The 26,373-nt window shown below is 41.3% G+C and overlaps 2 protein-coding genes across 5 annotated transcripts in view; one reads left to right on the top strand and one right to left on the bottom strand.

Moving 5' to 3' along the window:
• Positions 1-1,320: 1,320 nt before the first annotated feature.
• FHIP1B (FHF complex subunit HOOK interacting protein 1B) overlaps positions 1,321-26,373 on the bottom strand; it is a 55,739-nt gene continuing 30,686 nt past the window's right edge. For 3 of the 4 annotated variants that reach the window (XM_069553398.1, XM_069553397.1, XM_069553401.1), the window contains one exon: positions 1,321-2,670. In XM_069553398.1, the coding sequence (XP_069409499.1) occupies positions 1,655-2,670 (1,016 nt within the window). In that variant the 3' untranslated portion in view covers positions 1,321-1,654. Of the gene's footprint in view, positions 2,671-4,994; positions 5,184-26,373 lie in introns of those variants that run through there. The other variant, XM_069553400.1, reaches the window with a different exon arrangement.
• On the top strand, positions 18,710-22,746 carry OR52W1 (olfactory receptor family 52 subfamily W member 1). The gene has a single exon (XM_069553403.1). It carries the CDS (start codon positions 20,748-20,750, stop codon positions 21,708-21,710), a length of 963 nt encoding a protein of 320 aa, XP_069409504.1. The 5' UTR covers positions 18,710-20,747; the 3' UTR covers positions 21,711-22,746.

The raw sequence follows: 26,373 nt of genomic DNA, 5'->3' as shown, positions 1-26,373 counted from the left end.
GTGGGAAAGGCTGAAAACTCTAGCCCTCTCTTGGATAGCCATGTGCATGACTCACGGTGTCAGCATTTTTCATGCTTATTTGACTATGGAAATTTTCTATAAAACATCCATTATGATACCTATTATTTCTACAGAATATTCTGTGGAAAACACGTCTATAAGTAATGAAGACTGTATTTGACATAAAGTAGTATGATTGGCCATGCTTTTTAGAATGCTTAACTTTGGGTCAATTTATAGTTTAGGTTACAGTGTAAAAGATTAGAAACATTGAACTCAATTTAAAAACTAATGCAATATCTGATGTTAAAGATGATAGGGGATATAAGTAATGGAGAGAAACAGTGTTAAAAAGAAACCTAACAATACTGATAGCCTTAGTGAACTATTTCTCAGATACTTATTACTATGACTTAAAAATAAGTGCTGTATATATGGTTTATTTCATTTAATCTTCTCAAGAACCCCACAAGTTTCTCTTTCTACTCTCATTTTACAGACTTAAAAACTGGGGACTAAAAACATTGAATAAATTTCACAAGTTCACACAGCTGGAAAATGATGGGGACAGGACTGGAATCATGATACAACTCCAAAAACTTCCCAGATATCTATTTAGTAGTAGAATCAATATCAGTAACAACCAATTCTTGGGGAGCAGGTTAGAGAGGAAGAAGTTGAGTAACTCCCCAGGGTTTCCAGCTCAATGAAGTTGATACAATTATCATAATTCTAGTTTCTAAGAAAAGGAATGATAAGAAAAGCTACCATGAGTGGTAGTTCTATATCCTGGAGATGATACCCAGTTGATAGGTGGATTGTTATGTATCTGAAACTCAAATGAGAATTCTAGGAAGGAGAGAGAGATGGGGGACCCATTAGCACAGTCTGTGGTTGAGGAAATGAGTAATGTGGTTGAGGAAATGAGTATTTCAGAAAATGCCTTTTCTGAAAAAGCATGAAAGAATTAGAGTCAAGATAGGTAACTTCAAGAAACTACTCCAGTTTTGCCAACCTGGCCAGGAACAATGAGCTATAATTCCTAATATTGAGGTTAGTCAGAAGCCAAGTATAAGAGAATATCAAGAGTACCCTGTTTCCTCCACCCTTGTTATTCCCTGGTCTCTGAGATATGGCAAAGGTGTGACAAGTAAGAAGAACTGTGCTGTGTCAGCAGCTTATTTGTCTCTAAGACGCCAAACTACCTTTGTAAGGAGACGGTTTAGCAATCACTGGGTCTGTGGACTAATTTAGCTGATCATTCAGTGCGTAATAGAGATGCACTTCTTAATTTTGAGGAGGTAAATGTGCTGTCATCCATTTTTCAAACATTTATTATGTTCCAGGCATTTTGTGAAGTACTGAGCATACAAATATGAATGACATACACTCTTCTGATTTCAAAGACTTTACAGTCAAGTAGTGGTACAAATAAAAGTCCATAATAACTCAGTACATACATTTTGGGATCTGCACAAGATTCAATATACGTACAGAGATAGGAGGCTTGGAGTGTCTGAAAAACCCAGGAGGAAGATGCAGAAAAAGGAAGAGAGAGAGGAAGGGAAGGAAAAGCTCTCTCAGTCCAGGAAATCTCTGTGCTTCACACCTAGTTTCCTTGGTAAAGCTGGGAGTGAGGAGTCAAAGGAAACCATTAGCCCAGAGAGGAAGCAGAGCACCAAGCCATAGTATCAAAGAACCGGTGGACTACCCCGTCCCGGATCTGCTTAGTCTTTACACCATAGACAATGGGGTTGAGCATTGGGGGCACCACCACATAGAGATTGGCTAACAGGATATGGACATGTCGAGGTATGTTACGTCCAAAGCGGTGGGTCAATAATGTAAAGAAGGAGGGGACATAAAACATGAGGATGACACAGAGGTGGGAACCACAGGTGCTGAGGGCCTTGTGCCGAGCATCCTGGGAGGGCAAACGAAACACCGCTCGGAGGATCAGTGAGTATGACACCGTGATGAGGATCACATCCAAGATGACCATGACAATGGGCACTGAGAAGCCGTACCAGATGTTAATGGTGATGTCAGCACAGGCCAAGCGGGCCACTCCAATATGCTCACAGTAGGAGTGCGGGATGATATTGGTCCGGCAGAAGGGCAGTCGATGCAGCAAGAAGATCACCGGGAAGATGATGCAGAAACTTCGGGTAACAATGGCCACAGCAATTCTTCCCACCACAGGCCATGTTAGCACTGTCTTATAATGCAGGGGGATACAGATGGCCACAAACCGGTCAAAGGCCATGGCTAATAGGATGGCTGACTCCCCCACAAACATCACGTGGACAAAGAAAACTTGGGTGACACAGGCATCAAAGGCAATGTCATGAGCATGGAGCCAAAAGATGGCTAGGGCCTTGGGGACAGTAGTGGTGGACAGCAGGATGTCCGTGATGGCCAGCATGCAGAGGAAGAAGTACATGGGCTCATGAAGGTTACGCTCAGTGATGATGACTGCTATCAGGATACTGTTGCCCAGAACTGCAGTGATATACATGAGGCCGAAGGGTATTGACAGCCAAACATGATAAGCCTCCAACCCAGGGATGCCCAGTAGGACAAAAACTGCAGGGTGGAAGAGGGTGAAGTTGGTGTGAGTCATGATGTACTTCAGGATCACCTCTATAATGACAGAAGCGGGAGAGTGTGCTGAAAGACATAGAAACAGAAAGCACCTCTGAGTACATCAGAGATCACAAAAGATAGCAGTGGTTTCTGAACCATGGGACTCTGCAGGGGAATGTTCTCCTAGACAACTCTCAGTTGGGTGTAGAAATGACTTCTGACCCTTGGTGCTTGATTTGCAGGGACAGCTTTTGTGGCAATCACTCTTTAAGAATCAATAGAGGCTTCACCCTGCATCCAGCCACTCTGCTTCCAAACTGGTCACATCCTACCTTTCTGACCTCATTCTATCATTTCCACCCAAGCAGCATTTGCCCTCTTACCTGTGTTGTAGTTTTTTTTTCCCCACAAGATTTTGTTCCTTCTGTGTTAACCTGAATTTCCCTTCCCTTTCCTCTCTGCTTACTCAAATTTTAACCTTAAAATACTTTCTTAAAACATATCACTTTGTAATGGCCCATGTTCATAACAATACATTTCCTTCCTGAATACCTATTAGCTAAACTATATTTAACTTGATTATATTTAATCACATTAAACTTATCTGGCTATTACTTTGAACATTTCACATGAAATTTGCCTAATATCCTGGCACTCATGGAAATGGAGCCACAAATGGCAATCCAGAAGGAGTCTGAAAAATATATTCCTTCATTCTGACCCAAATTAAAACTTTCCCTAAAGGCTGTGAGGAGCGGAGCAGTTGGTGAAATTGAGAGGGGTTCATATTCATTGCTTGCTCTTCCCCAAAATGATTCCATAAAAGTTGTGTTTAAATCTCCTTATCCTTAAGGGCACCCAAGGAAAAGTATTCTGAGTACAGGAAATCAATACACACCTCTCTGGCTCCACTAATATAGCCCTCCTTTTCATCCCACTTGTTCTTTCACTCTCAAAAAATTCAGATTTCCCTTTGGTTAAGAAAATTTAGGCGAAGGGCTTTCTTTGCCTTCACTCCTCCCACCACTCAGGTAAGATTTATTTTCTTCTGAAGCTGTGGACTGTCAGCTCTTAGGATTAGGGAAGGAATGAGTGATTTAAAATCTGGAAGGGAATAGAGGAAAGAGACCATAGAGAGAATAAGGGAAGAATTGGGGGTATGGTATACTATTAATAGATGGACCTACTGATAATGGCATTCAGATGGTCCCAGAGAGGAGGGCATCTGAAGGAATGAAAGCCCCAGTTTATGAGTCCATCCCCCTGCCTCTATGCAGATGCACTTGCTCAGAGCATAATGGGCTGTGGAGAGGATGCAATGGGACTCCAGCTGGGCATAGGGAAGGGACCAGGGCCAGACTCAAACAAGTAAGGGCCCCAGAGGAGTTAATAATTTGACATCCTTCCAGCCCAGTATATTTTAGATACTCATTTGACTTCTATTCAGAGGAGAGGCTTAGCTTTCTGGGGATAAGCACAGAGATGAAGGGCCACTGGTAGCATTGCTCTGCCTGTATTCTGAAGCATCAGCCCCAAATTTATATAAACAAAAGCCCACCAGAAAGGCTGAAGAGGGAGGGTATATATATATATATATATATATATATATATATATATATACAGTTAGTTAGTTATTCATGTTGTCACATAGCAGAAATTAACACAACATTGTAAAGCAATTATCCTTCAATTTTAAAAAAAAATAAAAGTAAAAAAGCCCCACTAGAAAACAAATTCATTTTCCTTAGAAAGAAATTTACTGAAAATTTTTTTCACCACTTCTCCCAACCCTGCTAGCTGTTAACATACACCTTCTCAATAAACAATACCTGATATATGACCTCATAACAACCTGGGCTCTCTGCCTATAATTCTAATAATATCTTAGGACCTCAGTAGTGAGACACCAAATTCAAGACTGGAAGAGGGACTGTGAGGCCTGGTTGGCTATTTATGAGGTTCTGGAAAAGGCATCTGCCTGTGTGAAGAAGGACTTTCATTTCATTCAGTGCCCTCCCAGGGCTCCGTCTCATCTCTGCTGAGGGTTCTAAGCAGGAGAGTTTTAGACATTTAGGAAAGAGTCAGAGATCACAAGGCACAAGGCACACATCAAAGTCTCACAGTAAGAACCTGCCCAAGCCCTAAGAGAGTATCCAGATGCAGATGAGCAAGAAAAAAGAACAGCAGAGATGAGGCAAGGAGCCACGGTGAGTGGGAGAGAATATGATATGTACGTGAGGACCCTGACTTCTGGAGCCAACTTCTGGGTTAATTTCCCAGTTCTTCCCTAACTAACTTGATGATCTTAGGCAAGCCACTTTACTTCTGCACGTTTCCATCTTCTCATTTGCAAGATGTGGATAACAATGAACTTTATGAGGTGAAAAGTGAAAGTTTTAGTCACTCACTCATATCCGACGCTTTGCAATCCCACGGACTGTAGCCTGCCAGCCTCTTCTGTCCATGGAATTCTCCAGGCAAGAGTACTGGAGTGGGTAGCCATTCCCTTCTACAGGGGATCTTGCTGACCCAGGGATCAAAACTGAGTCTCCTGCATTGCAGGCCAATTCTTTATCATCTGAGCCACCAGGGAAGCCCTTATGAGGTAATTAAGGGGATTATATGAGTTAATTCATATAAAGTGCTCAGAACAGTAGATCATTATTATTTATAAACCTGTTTGGCCATCATCCTATTGTATTATTTTCACTAAGCAAAACACATTAATGCATATTCAGCAATATTAAATCATCTAAATATAACCAAAGGAAGTTTCTTTTCTAGGGATAAAGAAGAGGGGAAAGGATGAGAGAAGTGCCCAAGGAGAGAAAAAAGAAAACCTATCTCTCAGACAGTGTCTCAGAACCAAGACCTGGGGGACTTCTCTGGCAGTCCAGTGGTTAAGACTCCACACTTCTGCTGCGGGGGATGAGGGTTCGCTCTCTAGCCAGTGAAGTTCCACATGCCCCTCGGCTCAGCAAAAAAAAAAAAAAAAAGATCTGAGGCTTGGGGTGGTACACCAGGAAAGTCCACAGTGATGGACTTAGTTGGGTCAGAACTGCCTGCTAGGCTTCCCTCAAGTACTTTGAAAAACATATACCTGTCAAAGCAAAAACAGAGATTATCTCCATTATTTACAGAATCCCCAGGGATATGGCAGAGTGATGAGCATCAGAGCTTCAGCTACAGGACCGAGTAGAACTAGGAGTGGGAATCATAGGGAAGATTCAGTCCAGGCAGGAGAAGTGAAGCCACTTCTTCCCTGCAGCCCCTTCTTCCCTGCAGCCCATGACCAGACTCTGCTCTCTCTCTTTCTTCCTAGTATCTTCTTTTCTTCCTATGAGTCCCACCCAACTCTATTTTTTAGTTATGCCTACTCTCTCTCTAAGGGGTTATATAAAAGCCTTTCATGTCTTTATGCATCTTTATTTTGGAAGATTCTTCTAACTCTCATAACAACATACTAAAATGCACCCACAAACCACATCAGATATAACTGCTAGATAAATGTACAGGAGTTGAGTCAATTACTTTTTGCCTAGTTGTATTATCTAGACATTTATTTAAACAAGTATTAATTTTATTTTCCATTTTTCTGGGGCATGTGTTTCAGATCTCACGTGCTTTTCACCGCTCTCAGGTTCTTTAAAGTGCACAGGGTCTAAACACTGAAGCCATGTCTCTAACAGATAGAATAGCCTTCTCCCTTCTACTCTAGATTATAAGGCTGGCCTCCGTGTGCAGGACAGTATATGGAAGCATAGTTGGGGGATGTGCCACAAGAAATTTGTTTCTAATAATACATAAAGCACCAACATTTATAAATGGCTCACCCTTTTAATAAATTAGAGCAAATTCAGATTTATACCTCTAATAGCCTCACTCTTCTTGCTCAAGTGCACTGAAAGCTGACAAGTAAAATGCTTCATAATCTAAAGCCAGTGTTATTTATGCTGCAGAGGCACTGATATGCCCTTAATTCACTAACATATCTTTAATAGAGATTCATGGTTTTTTAATAAATAAACATCTCAAGAAAAATGTCCCACTATCCCATTTGTTTCACTCATAAGCATTTTGAGGATTTTGTCAACATTTAAGTAATCATATGGTGGTGTATCATATGTAAATATCGCAATAGTCTTATGATGTGATGGCAAAAACAAGGAAGACCCCAGTTCCAAGATACAACCTCTTCTCCCAATTTCTGTATCCATTCTTCAGAATGTAGGATGGCAGAATGAATGAGGATTTTTCTGCTTTATACACATCTGACACCCAGATTACCCAATAAAGTTTCCTTAAGAGTCCTCCTTACTTTGGGATTTGGGAGTTCATAGTACTAAGCACAGCAACTGGTTTAGTGGAACTTAGGAAACATTTGAATAAATGGACCATGGAATTAGTCAGTTAACCTTTCACCAGTAACTTTGGTTGTTTTTCCAAGGTGGTGCTCAAAATCTGAGCCATTTTCATGAACAGCCCCACTTATATCCCCTGTCCTGGTACATTCTGACTGCTCTATGAACTGCCTTCAAAACTTTCAAGTCTCTCTTCTCCCATATTCTTCTGGTGCTTTTCCTGGCCACTTTCTGCATTCACATTCCTAACCAGTGCCACCTCCTTGTCCCACTGACATCTCCCCCAGCACTCCCGACCCTGAGCTCTGTCATGCTGCAGTCTCTCTCTCATCCTTTATCTCACTGACCTCTTTTCTTCTACATACTCATCTCCTCTCTCCCAATTCATTTTTGTCCTTTACTGATACTCCTAAATATGCACATAAACATACTCTCCTGCCAATCCCTCCCCCTACCACTCTCAATGAAACTCACCTACAATATCACAGTATCTGGTAAAGAACTGAGAAAGTAGCAGAGAACAACTGAAACCCTTGTTTGCTCTGAGAGAAGAGGAATGAGATGAAAAGAGAAAGTTGGAGCTTGACCATGTTAGCATGAGTGGTGTCACTAGTCCTGCTCTGTACAGGGTGCCTATATTTGGAGACACCACATGCTTCTTTCTTCTGGTGGCAGGTGTTAGAGTCACCCCTGGGATCAGTTCTCCTTCAATCAACGAAGCAAAGGAAAAATGAAAACCCTTCCTCTCATGCCAAGAGGGAGCAATAATTCTAGAGATAATTATTAGCTCCAAAGTACATACAAAGTATTTGAAGACACAGCATAAGAGCAGTGACAGAAATCCCAGCAATAAAAATAACAGCTAATGACTGTTGAGCCCTTACTAAATCCCTGCCAAATACGGTGTTAGGGTTTAATATAAATTACCGCATTTAATTCTCGGGAAAACCCACTGAGATAAAGCATGATTCTTATATCTATCTGGTAGATGAGAAAACAGAGGCTTGGAGAGACTAAGTATCTGATAAGAAGAGAAGAAAAAACCTCACTCGGGTGAACATTTCAAAGTATTCAGACTCAGTCTAGAAATATTGATTAAGGGAGCCGAGAGGTAGAATTTTGGAGCCACCCTGAAGGGTCAATCACTTAAGAAAAAAAGAGACAGAATAAGTGAAAGTTTGATTAAAATTTTTACACCATTAAAGGCAAATTTTACTTTGTGTGAACACTTAACTAAAGTACTCTAACACTGTTGGGAGCAGAGTAATTCTTCCCAGCTGTCTTGTAAATTTTGGAACAAATATGTTGCTAGGAACCCTATAAGGAAAAAAAGAAAAAACCACAAACCCATGCTTTAGGTTTTTATCCAAGTGAAATAAAAACATAAATTCACAAAGCCTCATACAAAAAAGCTATGCTCATAGGAGCTTTACTCATAGTAACCAAAAACTGGAAACAATCCAGATGTTTATCAAAAGAAGACTGGATAAGCAAATTGTGATATATTCATATAATGGCACACAATTCAGCAATTGAAATGAAAAAACCACTAAAACAGATGGAAAAAGATATTCCAAGCAAATGAAAATCAGAAGAAAACTGGAATAGCTATACTTATATCAGACAAAATAGACTTTAAAATAAAGACTGTTACAAGAGACAAAGAAGGACACTACACAATGAAAAAGGGTTAATTTCAAGAAGATATAACAATCATATATGCATCCAACATAGGAGCACCTTAATATATAAGGCAAATTCTAACAGTCATAAAAGGAGAAATTGACAGAAATACAATAATAGTGGGAGACTTTAAAACCCCACTGTCAGCAATGGACAGATCATCCAGACAAAAGATCAATAAGGAAACATAGGTCTTCAATGGCACATTAGACCAGATATACTTAATTGATATTTGTACAGCACTCCATCCAAAAGCAGCAGAATACACATTCTTCTCAAGTGCACATGCAATATTCTCCAGGATTGATCACATGCTGAACCAAAAAGCAAGTTTCAGTAAGCTTAAGAAAATTGAAACCGTGTCAAACACCTTTTCTGACCACAACACCATGAGATTAGAATTCAACTACAAGAAAAAACAAAAACAATACTAAAAAATGCAGACATGTAGAGATTAAACAATATGCTACCTAGCAACCAATGGATCACTGAAGAAATCAAACTGGAAATTGAAAAATATCCCTTCTGAGAGAAGAGGAATGTGAAGAAAAGAGAAAGCTGGAGCTTGACCATGTTGGCATGAGGAGGTATCACTAGTCCTGCTCTGAAAAGGGTGTTTATATTTAGAGACTGGAGACACCACGTGCTTCCTTCTTCTGGAGGCAGATGTTAGAGGCATCCTAACTCTAACATTTTCTTCATAGAGACAAATAATAGTGAAAGCACATCAATCTAAAACCTATGGGATGTGGCAAAAGCAATTTTAAGAGGGAAGTTTATAGCAATACAATCTTACAGCAGGAAGTAAGAGAAATCACAGATAAACACCCTGTGTTTACACCCTATGTTTCTAAGCTTACACCTAAGGCAGCTAGAAAAAGAACAAAAAACAAAGCCCAAAGTTAGTAGAAGGAAAGAAATTATAAATACAAGAGCAGAAATAGATGAAATAGAATAAATAAAACAATAGAAAAGATCAATGCAACTAAAAACTGGTTCTTTGAAAAGATAAACAAAATTGATAAAACGTTAGCCAGAGTCATCAAGAAAAAAAAAAGGGCGGGCGGGGGGGAGGGCTCAAATCAACATGGTTAGAAATGAAAAAGAAGTTACAATGGACACCACAGAAATACGAAGAATCATAGGAGACTATTACAAGCAACGATGGGCTTCCCAGGCGGCACAGTGGTACAGAATCTGCCTGACAGTGCAGGAGCTGCAACAGATGCGGGTTCAATCCTTACATCAGAAAGATCCCCTGGAGTAGGAAATGGCAACCCTCTCCAGTAATCTTGCCTGTAAAATTCTATGGACAGAGGAGCCTGGAGGGCTACAGTCCATGGGGTTGCAAAGAGTCAGACACCACTGAGAAACTAAGCATGCACGCCTACCCATGTGTGTAAATATATGCCAATAAAATGGAAGAAATGGACAAATTCTTAGAAAGATACACTCTTGCAAGACTGAACTCAGAAAAAATAGAAAACATGAGCAGACTAATCACAAGTACTGAAATCAAAACTGTGATTTAAAAACTCCCAACAAATAAAAATCCAGGACCAGATAGCTTCACAGGCAAATTCTCTCAAACATTTAGAGAAGAATTAACACCTATTCTTCTGAAACTATCCCTCAAAATTGCCGAGAAATGAATACTCCCAGACTCTTTCTATGAGGTCACCATCACTCTGATACCAAAATCAGACAAAAATATCACCAAAAAAGTTCCAGACCAGTTATCACTGATAATCATAGACACAAAAATCCTCAACAAAATAGTAGCAATCCAAATCCAACAGAATTAAAAGGATCATGTACCATTATCAAGTGGAATCTAACCCAGAGATGCAAGAATTTTTCAATATCCACAAATCAGTCAGTGTGATATCCCGCATCAACAAATTGAACAGTAAAAACCATGTGATCATCTCAATAGATGCAGAAAAACTTTTGACAAAATTCAACACCCATTTATGATTTTTAAAAAAAACTTTCTAGAAAATGGGCATAGAGGGAATGTACCTCAACATAATAAAGGCCATATGTGACAAAGCAGCAGTCAACATCATATTTAATGATGAAAAGCTGAAAGCACTTCCTCTTAGATCTACAAACAGTAAACACTAGAGAGGGTATGAAGAAAAGGAAACCCTCCTACACTGTTGGAGGGAATGTAAATTGGTACAGCCTTTATAGAGAACAGTATGAGTATTCCTTTAGGAACTAAATATAGAGCTACCATGTGTGTATGCCGAGTCACTTCAGTCGTGTCCAACTCTGTATGACCCTATGGGCCACAGCCTGCCAGGCTCCTCTGTCCACAGGATTCTCCAGGCAAGAATACTGGAGTGGGTTGCCCAGCCCTCCTCCACGGGATCTTCCTAACCAAGGGGTCAAACTTGCATCCGTGTGTCTCCTGCATTGACAGGGAGGGTCTTTATCACTAGCGCCACCTGGGAAGCCCAGAGCTACCATACAATCCAGCAATCTCAATCCTGGGCATATATCCAGAGAAAAACTAAAAACTTGGTTTGAAAGGATACATGCACCCCAATGCTCATTGCAGCACTGTTTAAAATAGCCACGATATGGAAGATATCTTTTCCAAGATATCAATTCCAAGATATGGAATTTAAATATCCACTCACAGATGAATGGATAAAGAAGATGTGGTACACATATACAATAGAATGTTGTTATTGCTGTTGTTTACTTGCTAAGTTATGTCTGACTCTTTTGCAACCCCATGGACTATAGCCCACTGGGCTCCTCTGTCCATGGGATTTCCCAGACAAGAATACTGGAGTGGGTTGCCATTTCAAAACTTCTCCAGGGAATCTTCCTGACCCAGTGATCAAACCTGCATTTCCTTCATTGGCAGGCGGATTCTTTATTATTGAGCCACCAGGAGAGCCCACAGTAGATGACTCAGCCATTAAGAAGAATGAAACAATGCCATTTGCAGCAACATGGATAGACCTAGAGAGAGTCATACTAAGTGAAGTAAGTCAGACAGAGAAAGGCAAATGTTGTATGAGATCATTTATATTTGGAATCTAAAAAATGACACAAATGAACTTATTTAAAACACAGAAACAGACTCACAGACTTAGAGAACAAATTTATGGTTACCATGGGGGAAGAATCAGGGGAGGGATTGGCAGTTTGGAATTGACATGTACACGCTGCTTTATTTAAAACAGATAACCAACCAGGACCTACTGTTTAGCACAGGAAACGCTGCCCAAAATTCAGGAATAACCTAGATGAGAAAAGATTTTGGAAAAGAACACGCACATGTATTGGTATAACTGGATCACTTGCTGCACACCTGAAACTAGCACAAAATTGTTAATCAGCTATGGTCCAGTGTAAATTTTTTTGAAAACTGTTGAAACATACAACACAGGTTAAACTCAGGGTCATTATGTTGCATGGAAGAGACCAGATACAAAAGGCTATATATTGCATGATTCCATTTTCATGAGGTTCCACATAGATAAAAACCAGCCCACTGTGATAAAAATCAGAATAATGATTGCCTCTAGGGTAGGAGGCTCCAGTACTTTGGCCACCTCATGCGAAGAGCTGACTCATTGGAAAAGACTCTGATGCTGGGAGGGATTGGGGGCAGGAGGAGAAGGGGACGACAGAGGATGAGATGGCTGGATGGCATCACCGACTCAATGGACGTGAGTTTGAGTGGACTCCAGGAGGTGGTGATGGACAGGGAGGCCTGGAGGGCTGCGATTCATAGGGTCGCAAAGAGTCAGACACGACTGAGCGACTGAACTGAACTGAAATGAACTGAGGGTAGGAGGAACCAGAAGGCACTTCCTCTGGTAAAAACATTCTATATATTGAGGAAAGTGTGGGTTACATGGGTGTCTACATATGTTAGAAGAAAGATTTTTTTGGAGCATCAAGAGGGAATAAAGAATAATGAAAAAACAGGAATGTGTGTAAATGTTTCTTCCCATGAGTTTTTTATATCACATGCAATGATTAAAACAAAAGTGATTACACCATCTGACACTCAAGACAATGATATTTTAAAATAGGGAGAGTAAAGGGACCTAAATGGAATGAAGGTTTTACCACTAAAAATGGCAAAATGTTGTTGCCAGTGGACTATGAATTATTGTCCACAATAATTTTTAATAGAGTAACCACAAAGAAAACTATACAAAGCCATATACTCAAAAAGTAAATCATGAAAAAATCCTAAAAATGTTCAAGCAATCCACAGAAAGGCAAGAAAACAGAAGCAGAGGACTGAGACAGAGAAACAAACAGAAAGCAAATAATAAAATATCAGACTTAAGTCCCATCTCATTAATAACTACCTGAACTGTAAATGGTCCAAACACACAGGCTGAAAAACAGAGATCAGCAAAGTGGACTAACCAAAAGAAAACCGAATTATGTTCTGTTTACAAGAAATTAACTTCATATTCAATGACATAGTTGGTTGAAAATAAAAGGAAAAAATATACATATTATGCAAACATTGATTTAAAAAAACAGCTGGAGTGGCTTATATTAATAGCCGATAAAGTAGACTACAACGAGTTTCCCAGGTGGCTCAGTGGTAAAGTCTCTGGCTGCCATTACAGGAGATGCAGGAGGTGATGGTTCAGTCCCTAGGTCAGGAACATACCCTGGAGCAGGAAATAGCAACACACTCCAGTATTATTGCCTGGAAAATTCCATGGACAGAGGAACCTGGCAGGCTGGAGTCCAAGGGGTCGCAAAGAGTCAGATGCAACTGAGCAATTGAGCACACGTGCTTGCACAACGCAAAGAATTAAAGATTTTAAAATTTAAAAAATAAAAAACTAAACAAACAAACAAAAAAAAAACAAAAACAAATACTGGTTATCAGAAAAAAAAATATTGCTAGTGACAAGATGACGTATTACATAACAATAAAAGTATCAGTTAGCCGGGAAAATATAATGATCCTAAGCATGTACACACCAAACAACAGAGCCTCCAAACACATGGAGCATAAACTGAGAAATGGAAAGAAAAATGGACAAGTCATGATTACAGTTTAGGACTCTAACAGCCCCCTCAGTACTGAAGTTCCGTCTCCACAACTGATAAAACTACTAGACAGATTATGAACAAGGAGGTAGGAGAAGTGACCAGCACAAATAAGATCTGACTGACATATGTAGAAGACCGCCCAACAGGAGATCAAACTTTCTTTTAATCAAGCATCCATGACAAATGACCAAGATAGCCATTATTATGAACCATAAAACAAAACTTAGCAAATTTTTTCCAGTTTTATGGAGAAATAATCGACATACGCAACACGAAAGCACATTGCATAAGGCAAACAGCCTGATGATTTGATTTACATACATTGTGAAATGATTATCAAATAGGTTTGAGTAACATACATCTTCTCATACAGATACAATAAAAAGAAAGAAAAAGGTAAAAAATTTCTCCTTGTGATTAGAACTCATAGAATTTACTCTCAACTTTCCTATATATCGTACAGTTGTATTACCTGTGGTCATCATGTTTTACATTTCATCCCCAGGACTAACTTATATCTAAAAATTTGTAACTTTTGACCATCTTCCTCCAATTTCTCCTCCCCCCACCCTCCACCTCAGGTAACCAAAAGTCTGATCTCTTTTCCTGTGAGTTCGGGGGATATTTTCTTTCTCCTTTGGATTGCTATTTTTTCTTTAGATTCCACATATAAGTGAGATCATATAGTCTTTGTCTTTCTCTGAGTCATTTCACTTAGCGTTACGGCAGAAAGTGAAGAGGAACTAAAAAGCCTCTTGATGACAGTGAAAGTGGAGAGTGAAAAGGCTGGCTTGAAGCTCAACATTCAGAAAACTAAGATCATGGAATCTGGTCCCATCACTTCATGGGCAATAGATGGGGAAACAGTGGAAACAGTGTCAGACTTTATTTTGGGGGGCTCCAAAATCATGGCAGATGGTGACTGTAGCCACGAAATCAAAAGATGCTTACTCCTTGGAAGAAAAGTTATGACCAACCTAGATAGCATATTCAAAAGCAGAGACATTATTTTGCCAACTAAGGTCCATCTAGTCAAGGCTATGGTTTTTCCAGTAGTCCTATATGGATGTGAGAGTTGGACTGTGAAGAAGGCTGAGCACCGAAGAATTGATGATTTTGAACTGTGGTGTTGGAGAAAACTCTTGAGAGTCCCTTGGACTGCAAGGAGGTCCAACCAGTCCATTCTGCAGGAGATCAGCCCTGGGATTTCTTTGGAAGGAATGATGCTAAAGCTGAAGCTCCAGTACTTTGGCTACCTCATGAGGAGAGCTGACTCATTGGAAAAGACTCTGATGCTGGGAGGGATTGGGGGCAGGAGGAGAAGGGGACAACAGAGGATGAGATGGCTGGATGGCATCACAGACTTGATGGACGTGAGTCTGAGTGAACTCCGGGAGATGGTGATGGACAGGGAGGCATGGGGTCACAAAGAGTTGGACATGACTGAGCGACTGAACTGAACTGAATCCCTTCAAAGCCATCCATGTTACTACAAATGGTAGGATTTCCTCGTTTTATGACTGAATAATATTCCAGTGTGTGTGTATCTGACAACTTTATCCATTCATTCATCAACAGGCATCTAAGTTGTTTCCTTGTGTTGGCTATTGTAAATAATGCTGCAGTGAACATGAGGGTATATATATATATAACAGTCTGTTGTTCCATGTCCAGTTCTAACTGTTGCTTCTTGACCTGCATACAGATTTCTCAGGAGGCAGGTAAGGTGGTCTGGTATGCCCATCTCTTGAAGAATTTCCCACAGTTTGTTGTGACCCACATAGTCCAAAGCTTTGGCATATTCAATAAAGCAGAAGTAGATCTTTTTCTGGAAGTCTCTTGCTTTGTCAATAAACCAACAGATGTTGGCAATTTGATCTCTGGTTCCTCTGCCTTTTCTAAATCCAGCTTGAACATCTAGAAGTTCATGGTTCACATACTGTTGAAGCCTAGCTTGGAGAATTTTGAACATTACTTTGCTAACTTTTGAGATGAGTGCAACTGTGTTGTAGTTTGAATATTCTTTGGCATTGCCTTTCTTTGGGATTGGAATGAAAACTGATCTTTTCCAGTCCTGTGGCCACTGCTGAGTATTCCAAATTGCTGGCATATTGAATAAAGCATTTTCACAGCATCATCTTTTAGGATTTGAAATAGCTCAACTGGAATTTCATCACCTCCACTAGCTTTGTTCATAGTGATGCTTCCTAAGGCCCACTTGACTTCACATTCCAGGATGTCTCGCTCTAGGTGAGTGATCACACCATTGTGGCTACCTGGGTCGTGAAGATCTTTTCTGTATAGTTCTTCTGTGTATTCTTGCCACCTTTTCTTTTTATCTTCTGCTTGTTAGATCCGTGCCATTTCTATCCTTTATTGTGTCCATCTTTGCATGAAATGTTTCTTTTGGTATCTCTAATTTTCTTGAAGAGATTTCTAGTCTTTCCCATTCTACTGTTTTCCTCTATTTCTTTGCATTGATCATCAAGGAAAGCTTTCTTATCTCTCCTTGCTATTCTTTGGAACTCTGCATTCCAATGGGTCTATCTTTCCTTTTCTCCTTTGCCTTTAGCTTCTCTTCTTTTCTCAGCTATTTGTAAGGCCTCCTCAGACAACCACTTTGCCTTTTTGCATTTCTTTTTCTTGGGGATGGCCTCCTGTACAATGTCCCGAATCTCCATCCATAGTTCTTCAGGCACTCTATCAGATCTAATCCCTTGAATCTATTTGTCACTTCCACAGTATAATCATGAGGGATTTAATTTAGGTCATACCTGTATGTATGTATGTATGTATGTATGTGTGATTTAGGTCATACATGTATGTATGTGTGTGTTTTGTTTAGGTCATATATGTATGTATGTGTGATTTAGGTCATACCTGTATGTATGTATGTATGTATGATTCACATTGTTGGACAGCAGAAACTAACACAACATTGTAAACAAATTATACTACAATTAAAAAATAAAGAAAATGTCAATGTATGGCAAAACCAATACAATATTGCAAAGTAATTAGCCTCCAATTAAAATAAATAAATTTATATTTTAAAAAATGTTAATGAAAAATAATAACAGTATGATATTGGCAGAAAAGTAGACAAATAGATCAATGGAACAGAATTGAGAGCCTAGGAATAAACCCAAGTATATACAGTCAACTAATATTTGACAAGGAAGCTAAGAATACTCAGTGGAGAACAGATAGCTTCCCCCTACCTAGCTATTTTACACATGGCAGTGTATATATGTCTATACTACTCTCTCAATTCTTCCCACCCTCTCTTTCCCCAGTGTGTCCACTGTTTTGGTAACTATAGAGTATAGTTTTATGATCTTCTTTCTCGGGATGTCTTTGGTTAGTCAAGGTCTTTGTGTTTCCTTATAAATTTTAAGAGGTTTTTTCTACTACTGTAAAAAATATGCTATAGGAATTTTGATAGAGATTGCATTGAATCTATAGATGACTTTTGGTAGTAATGACATTTTAATAAAATTAATTCTTCCAATCCATGAACACATTCCCCATTTATCTGTCTTGCTCAATTTCTTTCATCAATGTCTTCTATCAATAGCTTTTAGAATAGAGATATTTCATCTTCTTAGTCAAATTTTTTCCCTATTTTATTGTTTTTGATGCTATTGTAAATGAGATCAATTTCTTTTATTTCTTTTTCATAAAATTTGTCATTAGTATAAAATGCTATTTTTGGAAGTTAATTTTGTATCCTGCAAGTTTATTGAATTCATTGATCAGTTCTAAAGCTTTTTTCTTGTTTTCAGGATTTTCTATATGTAAAAATCATGTCATCTAAAAATAGAGACCATTTTGCTTCTTCCTTTCCACTTCAGATGCCTTTCATTTCTTTTTCTTGCCTTCTTGTTGTAGCCAGGACTTGTAGCACTATGTTGAAAATGGGTGCTGAGAGTGGCTGACAGTGGTGAAACTGTCTTGTTTCGATTTTAGAGGACAAGTTTTCAACCTTTCACCATTGAGTACAGTGAAAAGTTGACATGAGCTTGTCATATATGGCCTTTTTATGAGATATATTCCTTCTATGCCTAATTTTTTATGAGTTTTTATCATAAGAGGATGCTGAATTTTGTCATGCTTTTCCTGCATCTATTGAGATGGTCATGTGATTTTTCATTTTATTAACATGATGTATCACATTGCTTCATGTTTATGCTGAATCACCCTTGAATCCCAAGGAAAATCCTATACTTGATCCCGGTTTATGATCCTTTTAATGTATTGTTGAATTTGTTGCTAACATTTTATTGAGGATTTTTGCATTTATGTTCAATTGACCTGTAATTCTGTTTTTGTGCCTGTGATATCTTTGCCTGGTTTTGATATCAGAGTGGTGTTTGCCTCATAGAATGAGTTAAGAAGCCTTCCTTATCCTGCAAGATTTTGGAATAATTTGATTTGCTGTACTTTATTGAGAACATTTGCATTCATATTTATCAGGGATACTGGCCTATACTTTTCTTTTCTAGTAGTGTCCTTTTCTGATTTTGTTATCAGAATGCTGGTCTTATGAAATGAGTTTGGGAGTTGTCCCTCCTCTTAAACTTTTTTGAAAGAGTTTAAGAAGGCCTGGGTTAATTCTTATTTAAAATATTTGGCAAAAATTTACTAGTGAAACCATCCAGTCCTGGACTTTTCTTCATTGGTAGAATTTTGATTACTGATTCAATCTCCTTACTAGTAATTGATCTATTCAGATTTTCTATTTTTTCCTGATCCAGTCTTGAATTATAAGTTATGCTTCTAAGAATGTTTCCTTTCTTCTAGGTTGTTCAGTTTGTTGGTAGAGTTCATTCACAGTAGCCTCTCATAATTCTTAGAATTTCTGTGGTATCATGCTAATATCTCCTTTCTATTTATAATTTTATTGATTTGATCTCTTGTTTCCCTTGGTGAGTCTAGCTAAGGATTTATTAATTTATCTTTTCAAAGAACTAACTGGTTAATATTTTCTATTTTCCTGTTCATGTCTTTCTGCTCTAATCTTTTCTTTCTTCTGGTAACTTAGGGCTCAGTTTGTTCTTTTTCCAGTTCCTGAAGGGGGAGAGTGAGGTTGTTTAAATGGAATCTTTCTTGCTTTTTAATGTAGGCATTTATTGCTGATATTCCCCCTTAGAACTGCTTTGGCTCATCCCACAAGTTCTGTTCCATCCTAACCGTTTAACATATGTAAAACACCACTACCATTTGTACTAGGTTCATATTCTTTCTCAGATGTTTTTCTGATGAAGATTTTAATGTTATGTCCCTACTCCTATTTTTTCCCATAGTCCCTTTGATTTTGTTATTTTATCTTATATACTGTGGTGATTGTTAGAATATGTCTCATCATAGCAGAAAGAATTTTACTCAGTGGACTTGTGGTGGATGGTGAATCTTTTTCATTTCCATGGATACTGAAGGCTTCTGAAACTGTAGGCACCACTGTTAGTCAGCAGATGCTGTCTGGGTGGCCATTTGGGGCCAGCAGTTTTGTCCCACAATTAAGAGCAATAAATATTTATTTATTGACAATAACTACCAGATATTATGATAAGTGGTGGTTATATTGAAGCTAATAAGCAGCACCCCTCTTTCAGTCCAGTGGAGGAGAGACAAGTAATTACAATAGAGGGGAACTGATGCTATTAAAGAATAAAGAAAGCAAGGTCTTTTCTCTCCAGACATCAGTGAGTCAGCAAAGACCTCCCAGAGAAAGTTTCCTCTAACCCAGATCTATCAATGCCAAAAGTCAGTCTCTTTCATCATTGTCCCCATCTCTGCCTCTTTACACTACTTCCTGAGTTACCCAGGCTATCAGACGCAGAACAAGGAAGAGTTAATATGGCCCAGGTGGGAGGGGTAAGGGCCCTGAGGGAAGCAAGTTGAACAGTCACATAAAGGGCCCCACAGGCAGCAGTCAAGAAGAGAAGCTGCAAATACATGGTGCTTAGGACCTTTCCTCAGTCAAGTCTTCTGGGGCCTTTTTCCTCCTTCATTTATCCATCCAACATTTATTAAGTTTCTGCTGTGGGCTGGGTTCTGGGAGAAACTGGTTCTACTCACCGTGCCTCCTCCAACACCAGAGATACTTCTTCCTCCTCTGGCTGCTTGTGTGTTGAGTGCCATTTCCTCCCCCTCTGTCACCTGCTCTGCCTCTGGCACCCCAGGAATGAGACTCAGTTCTGGAATGTGACCCCCCTTCTGGAATGTGAAGAAGGAAAGGAGACGAGAAGTTCCTTTCTTTGCTGCCATCTCTCTTTCTCCGTTGCTTCCCATGTCAATTCTCCGTTGCTTGCCCAGCGTCAACTCTCTAGCCCGTGTTCAAGTTCATTACTTCAGCATGGAGTGAAGAAAAACAGAACTCCACACCCCAAAAGCCCACCAGGTTTTCTCCTATCATATCAGCCTCCCTACTTTGCTCCAGGCCCCTTCTGCCTCCTCCTCCTGTTTCTCCCTTTCTCTCTGCTCTTTTCCTTTCTTCCTGGAGGGCTGGTGCCCAGAATGTTAAAGCTGGGCAACACATAAGATCATTGTGCCCACCCCTGCTGTAGAGCTGAGGAAGCTGGGCCCAGGAGTTCTGCCTAAGATATAGTCAGGAACAGGACCTGCCTGAGGCATGATCGCCACCCAGCACTGGCTTTCTCTCCCTCTGCAGAGACTGAGACTGACTCTACTTGGACTCTGAGGAAGAAAAAATTCATCTCAGCTCCACTCTCAGCTGAGCCCCAACTGGAGGGCTCCAGCTATTCTAGCACTGCAGCAGTGACACTCCCACTTCACTTCCACTGTCCCCCTTGGTTCCCCCAATGCTCATCGACTTTCAGCCGAAAGGATTCTTCCACCCTAGCTAGAGTTGTGACCCTGGTTATCCAAGGTTATATCCATATAACCAACCCCAAAGTTTATACCACTGCCTCCCAGCCCTGCATGACTCCTACACATATATGGATGGATCTGTGCCACTGTGACACCCCCAAAATCTCTCCCTTTGTCCTTTACCCATCATGAGTCATGCTTCCATGAGCCCAAAAGCTCTGACCCCACAGGATGACAGAAGCTCCACAGCCCAACTCTACTTTCTCACGCCCAACCTTCTTCATACTGACTGGCATCCCAGGGCTAGCGGGTGTGCAGGCCTGGCTGACCCTGGTCTTTGGGCCCATGTATCTGCTTTCCCTGCTGGGCAATGGAGCACTGCTGGCAGTGGTGCAGACAGACTCCACCCTGCATCAGCCCATGTTTCTGCTCCTGGCCACCCTGGCAGCCACAGATCTGAGCTTAGCCACATCTGTAGCTCCAGGGCTGCTGGCTGTGCTGTGGCTCGGGCCCCGGCCTGTGCCATACACTGCCTGCCTGGTCCAGATGTTCTTCGTTCACGCACTGACGGCCGTGGAATCTGGTGTACTGTTGGCCATGGCCTGTGACCGTGCTGCGGCAGTAGGGCGTCCATTGCACTACCCCATCCTAGTCACCAAAGCCCGTGTGGGGTATGCAGCCCTGGCACTGGTCCTAAAAGCTGTGGCTATTGTTGTGCCTTTCCCTCTGCTGGTTGCACGATTTGAGCACTTCCAAGCCCAGACCATACACCACGTCTACTGTGCACACATGGCGGTGGTGGAGCTGGTGGTGGGTGACACAGGAGCCAACAACTTGTATGGGCTGGTGCTTTCGTTGGCTGTGTCTGGTATAGATATTCTAGGCATCACGGGCTCCTATGGGCTCATCGCCCACACTGTGCTGCAGCTGCCTACCCGAGAAGCCCGTGCCAAGGCCTTTGGAACATGCAGTTCCCACATCTGTGTCATTCTAGCCTTCTATGTGCCTGGTCTCTTCTCCTACCTCACACACCGCTTTGGTCGTCACACCATCCCCAAGCCTGTGCACATCCTTCTCTCTAACATCTATTTGCTGCTGCCACCTGCCCTTAACCCTCTCATCTATGGGGCCCACACGAAGCAGATTAGGGACCGGCTCCTAGAAATCTTCACAGTCAAAAAAAGCCAGTTCTAATGGGCAATGAAAACAAGGGAGCCTGAGGGTGGGAGAGAGGGGACACTCAGAGGAGTCTGGGGTCTGGAGGTGTGGTGTCATCTTTGTCCCATGCTCTGCATATGACTGTGACAACCACTCAACAGATATTTGCTGTGAAGTCTCGGTATACCAGTGGCATCTGTAGACTGGTCTAGCCATGCATCCTGCTTGGGAGGAGACAGGAGATGGGCAACCATGTTGCCATGCAGAGGAGATAAGGAAAGGTGCCAGGGAATAATCCTGGGATTACAATACACATGATTTAACTTAAAACCACCCTCCTCCTTCTCCTGCAACTCTACTCCATCATTTTAACCTCAGTCTGCCCACGTTCCTACACCAAAGCTTCTCTACAGATCCTGGACCCAGGGGTCTGGAAAAGAGTGACACGGCCTCTGCAAGCAAGTGCTTGGGCACCTGTCTGGGATTATAGCCCTCCCTCTATTCCTGATTCTGTTTTCAGTCTATCCTTCAGGAAGGAGTTAAGCAGGCTTATTCCCCACTTTCTGATAATTGGGATAAGGTGCCCTGGATTCCCAAATTTTTCCAAGACCCTGATCCTGAAGACATTCTCAGTTCAGAGAACCTTCTTGGTCTCTATATGTAAACCACTATTCCCACTACCCTCACTGCTCTGCCGAAGTCTCAGATATTGATGACTAGAACTTCTCTCCCTGAGCCTATAGCTTCAGGGGTCAGGGCTTCAGCTGAAAGAAATTTTGATAGCCCAGAAAAATCACTGTAACCATTTCACCTGTTTGCCAGAGATCACTATCTTCTCTTATCAACATGCCCTTTTGTGCATCCTCAAACAAGAATATAGAATTCTCAAATAAAATTCTCATCAGCACCCCCATTTGTCCTGGCCAGCATCATGAGAAGCACACGCTGTTGGTGCAATATGATGAAATAGGAATATTTCACACTGCTGTGGCTGCCAGAGAACAGAGATATTAAACAGTAAGTGTTGTGGTGTTGCCTAACATGGGATTCACTTTCTGTTAAAAAAAAAAAACTCCAAACTGCAAGAACCTTGCACAGAAAGATCTTTGAGGCCAGCATTAAGTCTGGGTGCGTGATCAGTCATGTGTCCAGTTGTGTTCAACTCTGCAACCCCAGGCACTCTAGCCCATCAGGCTCTTCTGTCCATGGGCTTTCCCAGGCAAGAATACTGGAGTGGGTTACCATTTCCTCCCCCAGGGGATCTTCCCTACCCATCTCCTGCACTGCAGGAGGCTTCTTTTACTGCTGAGCCACCAAGGAAGCCAAGCATTAAGTCTAGAATGAGTATATTCTCACATAAAAGGTAGGGAGACAGTTACGCAGTCAGAGAAAGCTGTGGGCTGCACAGCCAGACCTAAGCTCTCCGGGAAAATTAACAGTGGGTACTGGAGTTAATCACGAAGACCTGAACCAGGAGCAATCAGACCACTCAGCACAGGCAGCTGGACCGAGCACCACTGGATGCCACACGGGGGGCTGCAGATCTGAAGAAAAGCAAGGGATGCCATCTCCAGGTCCTCATCAACAAGTAACTACAGAGACAGCCCAGAAGCTGTGTGATTTTCAGAGTGTTGTCACACTGAAGCTAAGTGAACAAGGGGCAAATCCAGTTTTTCTCTGCCCAAGTGCAGACTCAGTCTTTCTCAAGGCTAACCTTTTTCATGAAGTTCTGAGGTAACAAACCATCCAGACAATGATTTTGCAGATAACTTTGATAAAATTCTAACCCTAATGGGTCATCGGTCTTTTAAGATGTATATATCTTTCTCTTAGTGAAACCTCCTCAAAAAATCTATATTGACAAAATAATGAGATGTGAACAAACATGTATGCAGTAAGATATTTATTACAACATTATAAAGAAATATAAAGAAATGTGTGACAGTCCTGTGTCACACACAGACACGCGCACATGCGCGCGCACACACACACACACACACACACACACACACACACACCTTCCCCCTCTGGTACATGAAAAGGGAAATCATATGCAGCCAATGTTCAAAAGCAATGAATCCTGTTCCCCACCCACCACAGGAAGCCTCTCTTCTAAGGCACCTTCACTCTGTGGTTGTGCACAACTCCCAAGGCAGCTGAGTCCAAAGCCATACATTGTCCACTGTAAGTCAAAAAGTCCACCCCCTTGGGACATTTGTATTTTGTTTTGGATTGAGATTGCATACATACCTACCATGTGGTGTGTTTAGAAGGCTTTTCTGGCACGCTTACTCCTCCACAACAACCTGAGAACAATTATAAGCTCATAATCCCTTATCTATAGTTCCAAAATAAAAAAATCTCTGAAGAAACAATAGTCTGTTCATAACTTTGACCCAAAATCTGGCCTGACCCGTCACGATCATATTTATAATATTTATCTCACTTAGTGTGAATATTCATATATTTAGCTACAGAAACATTGATAGATTTGATTACAGTAGGGCACTGCCCTGAATCTCACTGGGGTATTCCTTTACGTATCATAAAGGCACTATATTCCCTTTCTAAAATCTGAATCATCCTGAATTCCAAAACATACCCATCCCAAAAGATTTCAAATAAGGGACTAGGGACCTGTAGGATTATCCCTGTAGCCCAAGAGAAGTGAAGAGACCTGTTAGGACTCTTTGTCACTCTAAAGTCTTTGCTACCAACACCATGCTATACTACCCTAGAAGTTCTTACAGAAAGCAGCACTGTTCTCTGGTAACAGCCCCCACCTGTTTGTTCCCCTCATGCTCTCCATTCTGGTCACTCCTTAAATACGCTGATGAGCTGTGCCCCTTTCCCAAGGGAGACCACAGAAGGTGCTACAGTGGTGGAAAAACCTATGAACAGGATATGGCCCAAACAGCCCAGTCCTTGGGCTCATCAACTCCACCCAGAACTCAGCTGTCATCTCTTTTCCTTCAACTATTTTCAGTCTCAGATTCTATGTGCCAAAAGGAAAGACAGATTTACCTAGGGTAGGGCAATAAGGGATTAGGGAGTCTGGAGAATCATGGTAATCAGACAGCAAGAGAGAGAAGACAGAGGTCTAGGACTCTGGCCAAGGAGTTGAAATGTATCCAATTTCCCCTCTGAGCCCCCGCTATGAACAAAAATCTGAGAAGAGAGCCTCATCTGATTTCACCAACAGCACATCATCCCTGCACCTGCTTCATCCACCTGCTTCTCAATCTGGATCCCCCCTCAGGAGACAGATGTGTATTACTTCCTGCCTCTGTCTCCCAGCAGCTCTCTGTCTCTGTCCCTCTGCATCTGTCTCCTTGCACTGATGGCCAGCCTTCCCCCAAGCATCTTGTCCTTGTCTGCTCTCTACCTCTGTCCACCTCACTCAGAATTCCTTTCTAAGAGAAAAGAGGTGCCAACTATACTTTACGAGGTGACCTCTCCTCATCAGCCATAACTGAAAATGTGCCAAAGGGGCATCAGAAGGAAGAGACTTGGTTTCACGTAACAAGAAACTTGGGATTTCTGGTTTGGTCTACTGCACCTCTTCTCCTATCCTACCCGTTTCCTTTTCTCCACGCCACACTGTACTTAGACCTGCACACAGCTCTCCCAACACTCTCAGGTGAGCAGAAGGAACATGTTGATCTCTCCCTTCACCAAAAAAGAACTACTGGTTAATGGTTAAATCTGGAGTCAGGCAGGTGTGGATCTGAATCTCAGATCCTCCAATAACTCACTGTATGCCTTGCACTAAATTTATTTAACCTCTCTGAGCCTATTAATTCATCCATAAAATGGAAATGACGCTATCTACTTCAAGGATTACTAAAAGGATTCACTAAGATAATTCATTTGAAGTGTCTGGAATAGTCTCTAACACAATTTTAACAAAGATTTGAATACTAATTCTTCTCCTGGACCATGGCGCATGCTCAGTCAAAACTTTGCTCAAAGACCTGATATCCTAGCTCTGTCTAGGGTAGACAGAAGGTCGGAAGCTAGACTGACCCTCTCCTGTGGCCAGTCACTGCTCCTCTAGGAAACTCTTCCTGGCAACACTCTCTCCCACCATGGTAGGACCCTTCCCAGTGCCCCATACTCATATCTCCTCAGCCAGCTCAGACAGTGGCCAACTTTGTGGGATAACCCTACATGCTGGGGAGGGATAGGGGAGGATGCACCCCACATGCCAGGGGTCTTCGCAGGCACAGAGGAGTGGAGTGGGAAAGCAGCTACTAGAAAGACTCTCTAGAGTGGTTCTTCTCCAGGGGAAAAAAAAAACACTCTTCTTCAGCAAAACACCAGGTTGAGATTTTGGGGCAGAGACACAAGTGAAAACCAAAGATTAGGGCCATAAAGAGCATCCACCAGATATAAATCAGCCTAGGAAAGGGAACAGAGGATGAAGAAAATTTTTCTTAAGTTTACCTGGGAAATTCTGGCTTCCTGAAAATTCTCTCCAGTTACTAAGGCAACACAACCCCAATTCAATTCTTATCCTCCACTCTGTCACTGCTCAGCTTGGCACCCTCCTACACACATCTGGTTTTTATTGCAATTGTAACCCACTCATTAATAATGGGTTTCAACCTAGGCTGCACATTAGAATTGCCTGGGAGCTTTTAGAATTCCTGATGCCCAGGCATATTCCTGACCAATTAAATCAAAATCCTTGGGCATA

The sequence above is a fragment of the Ovis canadensis genome, chromosome 15 (genome assembly GCF_042477335.2).
Source record: "Ovis canadensis isolate MfBH-ARS-UI-01 breed Bighorn chromosome 15, ARS-UI_OviCan_v2, whole genome shotgun sequence".
Classification (NCBI taxonomy): domain Eukaryota; kingdom Metazoa; phylum Chordata; class Mammalia; order Artiodactyla; family Bovidae; genus Ovis; species Ovis canadensis.
The sequence above is the reverse complement of the archived record's forward strand: the minus strand, read 5'-3'. Positions and strand labels throughout refer to the sequence as shown.

What these genes read in the sequence shown, in the direction of transcription:
- OR52W1 (XM_069553403.1), top strand. Translation starts at nt 20,748, where the DNA reads ATGACAGAAGCTCCACAGCCCAACTCTACTTTCTCACGCCCAACCTTC.